General features: G+C 43.3%; 1 protein-coding gene across 1 annotated transcript in view; it reads right to left on the minus strand.

The window, feature by feature from the left end:
• LOC311129322 (protocadherin-15-like) overlaps positions 1-12945 on the minus strand; it is a gene marked incomplete at both ends in the record, with an annotated part of 432090 nt that overhangs the window by 367462 nt on the left and 51683 nt on the right. Inside the window, 2 exons of the mRNA XM_084161599.1 lie at positions 8889-8954; positions 9284-9298. Coding sequence (XP_084017725.1) covers positions 8889-8954; positions 9284-9298 — 81 coding nt within the window. The remainder of the gene's footprint in view (positions 1-8888; positions 8955-9283; positions 9299-12945) is intronic.

The following is a 12945-nucleotide window of genomic DNA, read 5'->3' on the forward strand; positions in this document are numbered from 1 at the left end:
CTTCAAAACACATTCTACCAAGCCATAAGATTCCTTAACATCTAATCAAATGGCTACCCAGACTATTTGCATTGCCCCCCACCCCTCTTTTACGCTGCTGGTACTCTTAGTTTATTATCTATGCATAGTCACTTTAATAACTCTACCTACATGTACATATTACCCCAATTACCTCGACTAACCAGTGCCCCCGCACATTGACTCGGTACCGGTACCCCCTTTATATAGCCTCGCTATTGTTATTTTTACTGCTTCTCTTAAATTATGTTACTTTTATTTAGTATTATGTTATATTTTATTTTTTGTGTTATTTTCTTTATGGTATTCTTTCTTAAAACTGCATTGTTGGTTAAGGGCTTGTAAGTAAGCATTTCACTGTAAGATCTATATGATAAAGAAATGTGTGAGTAAGATATGACTAAAATGTCACACCCTCAGTTAAACTAATAATGTATGACTAATTAGTAGACTAGAGCTTAGAGAGTTACAGTTTTTTTAATTGTTTAAGCACAATTTTGAAAACAGGGCCCGGTTTGTCAAAACACTACACACAATTAGCACAACCCTACACCAAAGTAGCACAACACTTCAGATAATTTGCAAAATGGAACACTTTTGTCAAAACTATACACGACTTCATAAAAACTATATTTTGTTACCATACAAAACACACTCATTTCATATGACTCATGGGCGGCGCACAATTGGCCCAGCGTCGTCCAGGGTAGGGGAGGAAATGGCCGGCAGGGATGTAGCTCAGTTGATAGAGCATGGCGTTTGCAACGCCAGGGTTGTGGGTTCGATTCCCACGAGGGGCCAGTATAAAAAAAAAGATATATATATGTATTCACTAACTGTAAGTCGCTCTGGATAAGAGCGTCTGCTAAATGACTAAAATGTAAATGTAAATATGACTTCAATCTTTTTGAACCAGTTACACACTGCTGTTGCTAACCTAAAACACTTTTATCAAGTCTAATTCTCAGTGATTAGAGTACTGTAAATGAAGTACACAGAGAAAGTGCAATTATACAAACACTACACAAGACCAATGCTGCAGACTGAGGAAAATATCATTTATTTCTCTCCATATACCCAAATCAGTCAACATGTCAACATGGAGAATCACAACGAAACATGTCCCAGTTTTCATGCTACTACAGTTGTGTGCATAACACTGTTAGCTCAGCAAACAACAGACAAACGTAAAAAATACTGTATCCAGTACAGGTTACAATTACAGTAAATAACAACAACAACAAACATAAAAAATTATCTGAAAAAAACTGACAATATTGTACAGAAAATACTACAGTAAACATACTATACATTATCTCTTCGCCTAGCTGGATCTGGCCAGAGAATTTCATCAACATCACAAGCAATATCCTCATTAGAAAGACAACGCGAGAAGAACCGTCTTGAATGTCGAATCCATCCTTGCACAGCTGCGGCGTCGACTTGGTCACAGGCGTCCTCCATGGCCTGAATGAGGGGTACCTGAGCCTGGGGCTGGAGATCGTAAACCTTCCACCGCCATGCAGAGAAAAACTCTTCAATAGGGTCTAGAAACTGAGAGTATGGTGGAAGGTATAGTACTGTCAACAGTGGATGGTGTTGAAACCAGTTCTGGACCAAAGCAGAGCGGTGGAATGACACATTGTCCCAGATGACAGTGTATTGCATCTGATGCAATTCATTACCTGCTGTGATGATGTGGTGCAATCGGTCCAAACATGCGAGAATGTGAGGTGTGTTGTAAGGGCCCATTTTGGCATGACGGAGGAGAACCCCATGCTGTGAAATGGCAGCGCAAAGGGTGATGTTACCCCCACGTTGCCCTGGGACATTGATTATAGCCCTGTGGCCAATGATATTTCTGCCTCTCCTTCTTTCTTTTGTGAGGTTGAACCTTGCCTCATCAATATACAGTGAGGGAAAAAAAGTATTTGATCCCCTGCTGATTTTGTATGTTTGCCCACTGACAAAGAAATGATCAGTCTATAATTTTAATTGTAGGTTTATTTGAACAGTGAGGGACAGAATAACAACAGAAAAATCCAGAAAAACGCATGTCAAAAGTGTTATAAATTGATTAGATTTTAATGAGGGAAATAAGTGTTTGACCCCTCTGCAAAACATTACTTAGTACTTGGTGGCAAAACCCTGGTTGGCAATCACAGTGGTCAGACGTTTCTTGTAGTTGGCCACCAGGTTTGCACACATCTCAGGAGGGATTTTGTCCCACTCCTCTTTGCAGGGATTAAGGCCTTATGGGATTAAGGTCTGGAGACTGGCTAGGCCACTCCAGGACCTTAATGTGCTTCTTCATGAGCCACTCCTTTGTTGCCTTGATCGTGTGTTTTGGGTCATTGTCATGCTGGAATACCCATCCACGACACATTTTAAATGCCCTGGCTGAGGGAAAGAGGTTCTCACCCAAGATTTGACGGTACATGGCCCCGTCCATCGTCCCTTTGATGCGGTGAAGTTGTCCTGTCCCCTTAGCAGAAAAACACCCCCAAAGCATAATGTTTCCACCTCCATGTTTGACGGTGGGCATGGTGTTCTTGGGGTCATAGGCAGCATTCCTCCTCCTCCAAACACAGCGAGTTGAGTTGATGCCAAAGAGCTCCATTTTGGTCTCATCTGACCACAACACTTTCACCCAGTTCTCCTCTGAATCATTCAGATGTTCATTGGCAAACTTCAGACAGGTATGTATATGTGCTTTCTTGAGCAGGGGGACCTTGCGGGCGCTGCAGGATTTCAGTCCTTCACGGCATAGTGTGTTACCTGTTTTCTTGGTGACTATGGTCCCAGCTGCCTTGAGATCATTGACAAGATCCTCCCGTGTAGTTCTGGGCTGATTCCTCACTTTTCTCATGATCACTGCAACTCCACGAGGTGAGATCTTGCATGGAGCCCCAGGCAGAGGGAGATTGACAGTTATTTTGTGTTTCTTCCATTTGTGAATAATCGCACCAACTGTTGTCCCCTTCTCACCAAGCTGCTTGGCGATGGTCTTGTAGCCCATTCCAGCCTTGTGTAGGTCTACAATCTTGTCCCTGACATCCTTGGAGAGCTCTTTGTTCTTGGCGATGGAGGAGAGTTTGGAATCTGATTGATTGATTGCGTCTGTGGACAGGTGTCTTTTATACAGGTAACAAGCTGAGATTAGGGGCACTCCCTTTAAGAGTGTGCTCCTAATCTCAGCTCGTTACCTGTATAATAGACACCTGGGAGCCAGAAATCTTTCTGATTGAGAGGGGGTCAAATACTTATTTCCCTCATTAAAATGCAAATCAATTTATAAATATTTTGACATGCGTCTTTCTTGATTTTGTTGTTGTTATTCTGTCTCTCACTGTTCAAATAAACCTACCATTAAAATTATAGACTGATCATTTCTTTGTCAGTGGGCAAACGTACAAAATCAGCAGGGGATCAAATACTTTTTTCCCTCACTGTATATGAATTCATGCAGGATTTCCTCAGCATCCATCTGCAAAACTCTCTGAAAACAGTGAAAGACAAGATTGTGTAGTTCAGGATAGGTCTAGTATACAATCAATGTAAAAAAAAGTCATTTGTGCAGTATGCAACATCCCAGTGCTAACGTGAACAATACAAACCTTCACATACTCATGTCGCAGCCGTTTGACCCTCTCTGAATTCCGCTCAAAAGGCACTCGATAAAGTTGTTTCATTTGACCCTGATGTATGTTCAGGATGCATGCCAGTGTTGACTAAGAGACATTATTGAAAATGGCATGGTCACCGATAATGTTGGCTTGTAGTTCTCTGAGCCTGATAGAATTATTGGCCAAAACCATGTTTATTATCTCTCTCTCTTGTTCTTGCGTGAATATGGGCCCCCTTCCTCCTTGTCGTTCCCGACCCTCAATCCTATGTAGAGAACAATACATGTAACTTACTGTACAATGTCACAGGAAGGGGTATCACAAGTGCTGATATGGTGCATACAATAAGCGGCTGATTACTGTAACTGTAGACAGATCTTCTTTTACCTGTTTTCCTGTCGAAAAGTCCTTATGACAGATGACACTGTATATCTGCTAAGATTTGGCTGAACTCTCAGTCCAGCCTCCCTCAGCGTCAATCCGTGGTTCACAACATGGTCCACTAGTGTTGCACGAATGTCATTTGATAAGTTTGGTCCTCTTCTTCTTTGTGCACGTTCTCCTCCTGCTTCAGGTCTTCCTCAACCTCTGGCTCGGCCTCTGCCTCTTCCTCTACCTCCTTCTCCTCATCTGTGTACTCCTTCTCTCACCCTCACTCTTCTTCTGACTCCTTCCATTTTGGTTGAAGGCAGGTGAACATACCAGCTGCATTTTTATAGTGCTTAAACCTGATTGGTGTGTCTACAAATTAGCAATCATCGGTCGGGCACCCTGTCCTCTTCACAGATGAAAGCAGGTTCACACTGCTTTCATCTGTGAAGTTCCAAAGGAACTCAGACCCCTCAAGAGCCCCCGAAGCGATCCGAATTCAGACCATCTCGGGAGGTGGTCTGAGTTCGGTTCTCTTGAATTCTGCAGTCCGGTTCCCTTTTTTTGTGAACACAAAGCTGAGGTTTGCTTGTCATTATTCCGGCACCACACACTAGATTACTGCAACACCGTTTCCCGTGCCGTAGCCCCTCACATTGGTGCCACAAAAGAGAGAAAATTATGATGTGCAGGTTCGTGGAAAAAAACGTGTGCTGTTTTTGGACATTGATTAGTGATTGTCTAGGATTAGTGAGGATCTAGGACAGTTTTTAGTTCCGATTATTTGTTTGCAATTTATGATCTATAGGCTAAGAGAGCTTCATAAGCTGTTTATTCGATTGAGGGGTTTGAATAGTGTTAGAAGATGACAACACATTTGGTGAGAATCACAACATTATATTATAGCTCTTAAAGGGGGCAGTAGCCTACACTGGGTGTACAATGTTCAATTATTTTTCCTAATCTTGATTATTCTTTTGAACACAAACTTATAAATGTGAACTGTGGCATGCACATGGAATTTTGACTTGGGAGCACTAGTGCCGGTCAGATAATACATTAAATGGCACATAGTTACATGTATTGTGTGGGTGCCATCACTGACAGGTGGATAGGGAGCAGATACATATGGGGTTCATGAAAATGATTGGAGTGTGGAGAGACTTGGAGTCAAGGGTCTGAAATACTGGGATACACACTTGAACAAGTGATGAGAAATACAGGAGTACACACTTGAACAGGTGACATGTATCATTGTTTCATGTCCAGTGTGCTCAGGCTGTTTTTACATTTGTACCATTGAGTGGCACGCATCAGGAGCAAAGTCATTTGTATAATTCTACAGTGTCTGTGAAAACTATTAGCACAGGCAAGTCTAATTAGGCTTAGCCAGAGTGAAGTATGTCTTAATATATAGATCTGGTCTTAGCTGTACCACAGCCTCTGCCATAGAAACACATGGAGCATGGCCTTCTGTCTGTGGTTGCACCTTTACAATGCAGAAAACCATTCATCTCTAGTCCAAACTGTTCAAAACTTAAGACCTATTTTACCGGAGCTACATTATTATTATTTTTGCTTCAGATTCGTGGGACGCTCTTAAAGGGGTACAAACAAATTAACCATCATGATTAAGGAACTATGAAAATATAAACATTTTTTATGTATTTAAAAAGTTTGTCACAGAAAACAGATGATTTGCAGTATGGATCAGATTAAATGGAGGTCATCACAACTAAATAAATGAATAGGGAAATGTTTTATGTGCCGCAGAATTTAATATCCCATTAAGGTGTGTAACAGTAAAAAAAAAAGGTTGGGAACCACTTCCCTAAGGTGCAGTATTGGATATTTTAAGAACGAATTGCAAGGGTGCAATTATGTACCTATAACTACAGGTACAAAGGACGTACCTTACAGGGTACCACTACAGTGGCACGCATTTGTACACCTTTAAGAACAAATCTAAACCTTTTCTACTGAGTGCATCTCTATCTCTCTTTCTCTCTATCCTTTCTCTCTCTCTCCACTTCCGCTCCCTCTTCTTTAATTATCCCCTAGATAGAATTATCTTCAATCCGATTAACTGCAGTTGGAACCCACGGAATAACACATTTGTTTTCTCATACATTGAAACAGCAAAAAAATTAGAAAATAAAAAATCTTTGTCTTTACGATAAAAATCAGCTTTAAATGGTGAGTTGATACATTGAGTCTGTCTGGCTCCTGTCAAAGTAACTGGACAGCTAGCAGTTGGGATAAATTAAACATACTATGTTCCACTATGTCCTCCTAGCCATCTTTTACACTGCTCGACCTATCTCCCTATCCATCGAGTGATGTAAAAGCCATTATAAAACAAAGATAGAGAGAATAGAAAACATTTATGTGAACCCTGCAGACAAAGCAATTGGTGAAGAATTGGTGATTATTCTGTTTGTTTTTCCGGTGACCGACGTAAACAAATATAAAAGGGAATGCAGGGGAGATGGAATCTTAATATGTATCATTTGTATTGCATGTGTGTGACAGGAGGAAGAGATGGAGCACATTTAGATTGATAATTGCACTGGTCAATAATGACGGGTTGCCGGTTTTACATTCCATTATAGGAGCACCAGGCCTGGGGACTTTCATCACAGCCAGATAAATAAAAGGACAGGGGCCAGAAGAGATTCATATACCAGGTAAATTAGTGTTTTATGAGGGGGATTAGGCCCAGATCTCTATGACATGGTGCGTTAGAATAGCACACGTTGATACGAGAGGGGCTTTCTAATGCAGGACTGATAGCATGGCAACCTCCGTCCAACACATTCCCTAGACCCCTCAAACTCAACTCTGGACCTCGAAGCCAGTTCCACTGCGTTTTTTCATTGTTCCCCTCTAATCAGGGACTGATTTAGACCTGGGACACTAGGTGGGTGTAATTAATTATCAGGTAGAACCGAAACCAGCAGGCTCCAGACCTAGTAGGGTAAGAGTTGAATACCCCTGCCCTAGACAATCTATCAAAGCCATATCACGGTCACAGCTAGGGCTGGGAAGGACAGTGTGACATCCATTATAGGGGTCTGGTTGTTGAGCCGTTTGTCTTTTGTAAAGCCCGCCCAAAACATGACAGACAAACAACAGCTCTCAAATGTTTTATCATACAGAACAACACAACAACAACACAGGCACATAGGCATAGACGCACGGACACAGTCACACGCACAAGAGCACACACACACACACACACACACACACACACACACACACACACACACACACACACACACACACATACACACACACACACACACACACACACACACACACACACACACACACACACACACACACACACACACACACACACACACACACACACACACACACACACACACACACAGCCACCTGTGAGAGGCAACTGCAGTATGATGTGACAGCCCAGTGAAGCATGTGTGAAATAATAAATTGATTATATAAACAGCCCCCAAAATGTGTGTTCACTGAAAACTGCTCATTAAACTGTGTTAACCTGCAGAGGTAATACCTACAGGGAGACACTCTGAGGCAGGCACACTTGTTTCTCAGCTGGAAGCTACTTCCCTCTTACCCACCTTCCTTTTACCAGTTAATAACAACACAATTCATCTGCACAGTGCATCTCACCTATCCAGCAAAAACAACAGACATACTGGAGGAAGAGAAGAAAGAGGAAGAGAGGCACAATGTGGAGGAAGATCATAATGAGGAAACTGGAAAATCATTTCAGCACCCCAAAAACGTGTGTGCATCTGTTCAGCGACATTCCTGAGTCCTCGAACACATTCAGAGCTGTAGTCGTCACCAGTCATAGCCGAGTCGTCCTCGGTTGGGAGCGGTCTATTTAAGTGATAATGCCAGAGAAGCCGGTGTTTCTTGGATATATTGGCACGGGTGTTGTTAGGCCTGAGACGAAGTCGACAAATCGTGCCAATATATCCAACAAACACCGGCTTTTCTCTCTGTCATTCAATGCAGTATCCCCCAAATCTGCATGCCTGGGTATTATAGCCTTCTCTTTTTCCCATTCATCCATAGTCATGCCGCCGAAAATAACAAAATAAATGTTCAACTCATCCATTTTAGTTTCGCAACAAAGTATTGATTTAGCCAGTCAACTGAAAAAAAGTGTTGTATGTTGCTATGACAACCAGCTCAATTTGCTGTCTGTCTCGTTCGGACACTTTATATGGGATGGTGGAGATTGCAATTTAATATTAAAACAATATTGAAATGTCGGAGAGACAGACAGCAAGGTTTATACAAATCTCTGCTTTTGAAAACCAAATGCTAGTCTAAAAGAAATGGGAGATAACGTCTAAATGCTTTTTATAGTGGAGATCAAGTTTGTACATCTCCTGGCAGGGTTGATGAGAGAGTGGATTACGCAGTCAGATGGAACAGAGTAAATAGGCATTTCAACATCATAGATTTAGCCGGTGGTAACTTGTGAAATAGACACCAGCTGGAATGCAGTTTTAACCAATCAGCATTCAGGATTAGACCCACCCATTGTATAATTGCTAATTGAGCCCCACAAGGCGCCACCACGACAAACACCATCTGTACTAAACACACACTTCCCCTGCCTGGGGAGGCCTACACACATGCACACACACACGGACGCACACACCCACACAGTACACAACAAGTGCCTACAGCAAGTTGCTTTTCCTCAAGCAAATTGATTATTTACTTAGAAATACAAGTACTGGTACTTGAGACATATTGTGTTCTTTGACTCAGACCTGAGTCAGTAGAGCTTATAGTATGTTGAAATGTATGTTATGAATGGCATATATTGAACAGCCTAGCAGGTTCAGAGAAAACAAAGGCAGTACATACCATTGGGGCTCTCTTCATCGATGGTCACTATGGTAGCAGGGGGGCCTGACCGGGACAGTTTACATTCTGTATGGTGGAGAGAGAAGGCAATAAAATACATCAATACCACAAGGAGCCTTATGTGATAAGCTGATTTCAACTGTCATAACTGGTTATGAATGGTTTCATCCTTTCTATTACTGTTGAAGCACATTGATGGGTTGAAGGACATTGACACAAAACCACAGTGATGACCAACTCACTACAATACATGACAACCATGTGGGGGACAACATGAGCACAGTGTTTACTACAGGGAGGTGCACAGATGGAAATTACTCTGAGTACACAGAGAGAATGAAATAGGATAGATAAACAGAGAGAGAGAGAGGAAAAGTAAAGGTTTACCCTCTTACCCTCGTACTGCCAGTCTGTAGAGATCAGGGTTAGTGGTGCCAAAAGGAAAGCACAAAAGAACCATGGGAGAAAAGAATAGCATGAAATTGTTGGTTTTGAGAAGAGGTTTGATGTTAGAGGAGAGAAAAAAAACATTAGAGTATAGGAAAGGGGGAGGGTAGTGAAGGAATAGAGAGTAAGTTAATCATAATAACTAACAACTACAACTTAAGAAATCTTTGGATGGATGTCATTTGGCATGGGAGTAGGAAAGAATTATAAAGATACATTCATCACAACATAGTTAGCCTATTTTCTACATACAATTGTAGCTTGGAAATGATCCAAAGAGAACACCATATTTCATTTCGTGTTGACATCTTTTCCAGGGTGTTGGTGTTTGTATGTTTGTTTTCCAACATTCTCCGTCTGTGACTCTTCCCTCTTGAGTAGCCTCCCGGGGTTAGAAAATAATATCAGAGATGCTTCCTGATCACTGCCTCACTCCTGGAATTATGTATTCATATGAGTTCTGTATTCATACAACTAAACATTGCTTAGTCATGCTGAAATTCCTAAATACCACAGCCTGTAATGGTCCTCAGATTGGTAATGCGGTGTGAAACCTACTGTTGAAGTTGGTATAGACATATACACACACCACAGCAAAGCTGCTTATAGATTTATCCACTTATCTGGCCGGGCAAATTCTAAAAAGCTAAATTGTGAAGAAGTCAGGAGTTGTGTAGCGAGTTAACTTGGTTCAATTGGGAAAGGGGTACGAGAGCCAAAATGATGAGGGCTACATTGTCCAACCAGCAAGCACCAAAGCAAAGCTATTTGGAAGAGAACACAACTTATCATAATATTTTGAGGATATCTTTGACACACAGGAGAAGATGGACAGAGAGGATGAAAATGGAATTGGAGAGAAAGGGATAAGAGAGCGAGAGAAAGAAAGAAAGAGAGAAAGAAAGAAAGAAAGAAAGAAAGAAAGAAAGAAAGAAAGAAAGAAAGAAAGAAAGAAAGAAAGAAAAGAAAGAAAGAAAGAAAGAAAGAAAGAAAGAAAGAAAGAAAGAAAGAAAGAAAGAAAGAAAGAAGAAAGAAAGAAAGAAAGAAGAAAGAAAGAAAGAACCCTATAACCCTGGACACCCACCTGAGCGACCCATACACCAAAGAGAAGTTCCCATCTCTTTTATGGACCTGCTGTGAATATGCAGCCTAAACAGAGAATAAATGCGGTCAGAGGACCTACTTGAGCAGCACCGCCCCCTCAAGATTCTGAGCCTGCCTGGCAGGGTTGGTCCTACAAAGCCAGAGCCCCTGATGGGAGAGCATAATATACAAGGAAAATCTCAAAGCTGCTAATGAGAACCTTGATGACCTTTTACCTAGCCGGTGGGGATTCCGGTGGGGTACGCCCCTCACCCAGGTAGTGGCAGTGCTGGCAACACTGGCTGCAGTAACCCATGGGGAGGGGGTCACACTCGGACAATCAGAGAGGGGGTTTATCATTGTGGCCCAGACCTGTGTCCTTCTAGACCTGTCTGCTGCCTTTGATACTGTGAACCATCAGATCCTCCTCTCCACACTCTCCGAGCTGGGCATCTCCGGCGCGGCTCACTCCTGGATTGCGTCCTACCTGACCGGTCGCTCCTACCAAGTGGCGTGGCGAGAAGCTGTCTCCGCACCACGTGCTCTCACCACTGGTGTCCCCAGGGCTCAGTTCTAGGCCCTCTCCTATTCTCCCTATACACCAAGTCACTTGGCTCTGTCATATCCTCACATGGCCTCTCCTATCATTGCTACGCTGACGATACACAACTAATCTTCTTTCCCCCTTCTGATAACCAGGTGGCGAATCGCATCTCTGCATGTCTGGCAGACATATCAGTATGGATGACGGATCACCACCTCAAGCTGAACCCTGGCAAGACAGAGCTGCTCTTCCTCCCGGGGAAGGACTGCCCGTTCCATGATCTCGCCATCACGGTTGACAACTCCGTTGTGTCCTCCTCCCAGAGTGCGAAGAGCCTTGGCGTGACCCTGGACAACACCCTGTCGTTCTCCGCTAACATCAAGGCGGTGACCCAATCCTGCAGGTTCATGCTCTACAACATTCGGAGAGTACGACCCTGCCTTACACAGGAAGTGGCACAGGTCCTAATCCAGGCACTTGTCATCTCCCGTCTGGATTACTGCAACTCGCTGTTGGCTGGCCTCCCTGCCTGTGCCATTAAACCCCTACAACTCATCCAGAATGCCGCAGCCCGTCTGGTGTTCAACCTTCCCAAGTTCTCTCACGTCACCCCCCTCCTCCGCACACTCCACTGGCTTCCAGTTGAAGCTCGCATCCGTTACAAGACCATGGTGCTTGCCTATGGAGCAGTGAGGGGAACGGCACCTCAGTACCTTCGGGCTCTGATCAGTCCCTACACCCAAATGAGGGCATTGCGTTCATCCACCTCTGGCCTGCTGGCTCCCCTTCCTCTGCGGAAGCATAGTTCCCGCTCAGCCCAGTCAAAACTGTTCGCTGCTCTGGCACCCCAATGCTGGAACAAGCTCCCTCACGACGCCAGGACAGCGGAGTCACTCACCACCTTCCGGAGACATTTGAAACCCCACCTCTTTAAGGAATACCTGGGATAATGACGTAACTGTGCCCTTGAGCAAGGCACTTAACCCTAATTGCTCCTGTAAGTCGCTCTGGATAAGAGCGTCTGCTAAATGACTAAAATGTAAATGTAAATGTATAATCAAAGGTCTGACCGCATGGAGATGCTTGGGAAAATGGTTACAACAGGGGATCAGAGTGTTTGTGTCTCAGGTGAAGAGGGTGGATCTGATCTCCATCACCTAGGACTTGACATAGATTAAGTAGATTAATCAAATCTCACATTGTTATCAAGGTCTGCTCAATCTGCATGCTTTCTCAATCAGCTTTAACTGTATGTGCACTCGTAAATCAAGTTATTTCTCGAGCTGGGCTCTGGGATATAACAGCCGTTGAGTATCTGATTTTATGGTGGATTGTGGAGGAGGGGGGTTGAGTGTGTTGGAGTATGTGAGTATGTGCGTGTGTGCTTGTCTGGCATCTGTTGTGGGGGGGTGGGGAGGTTGGGGGGGGGGGGGGGGGGGGGGGGGGGGGTATGGGATGGACCATGGGTTATATGTTAGAATCCTACGCGTGAACTGCCGACATTATTACGCATATTAATTGATAATGATGGAAAATAGGATATGGTATATATATATATACAGTTATATAGATATATATATAGAGGTGAAAGCATTGGAAATGCTTTTGGCGGTTAATCTGCTTCTGTTTTGTGGGTGGCACTGTGTGCTATTTTCGATGGATGGGTCCTGGCCTCTCGGGGCCTTAGGGATACGGAGGGACGTGGGTGGGATGCTGATCACTGGGATGACGGCTCAACTTGGGATGGGGAGGGGCTTTAGCGGGGGAATTAGTGGAGAACAATTGAAGGGTTACTCCGTAGCAATGCAAATATCACGGTACAGCTACAGTGGGGGAAAAAAGTATTTAGTCAGCCACCAATTGTGCAAGTTCTCCCACTTAAAAAGATAAGAGAGGCCTGTAATTTTCATCATAGGTACACGTCAACTATGACAGACAAAATGAGAAAAAAAAAATCAGAAAATCACATTGTAGGATTTTTAA

Source organism: Coregonus lavaretus (genome assembly GCF_964263955.1).
Source record: "Coregonus lavaretus genome assembly, chromosome: 1".
NCBI classification, from domain to species: Eukaryota; Metazoa; Chordata; class Actinopteri; order Salmoniformes; family Salmonidae; genus Coregonus; species Coregonus lavaretus.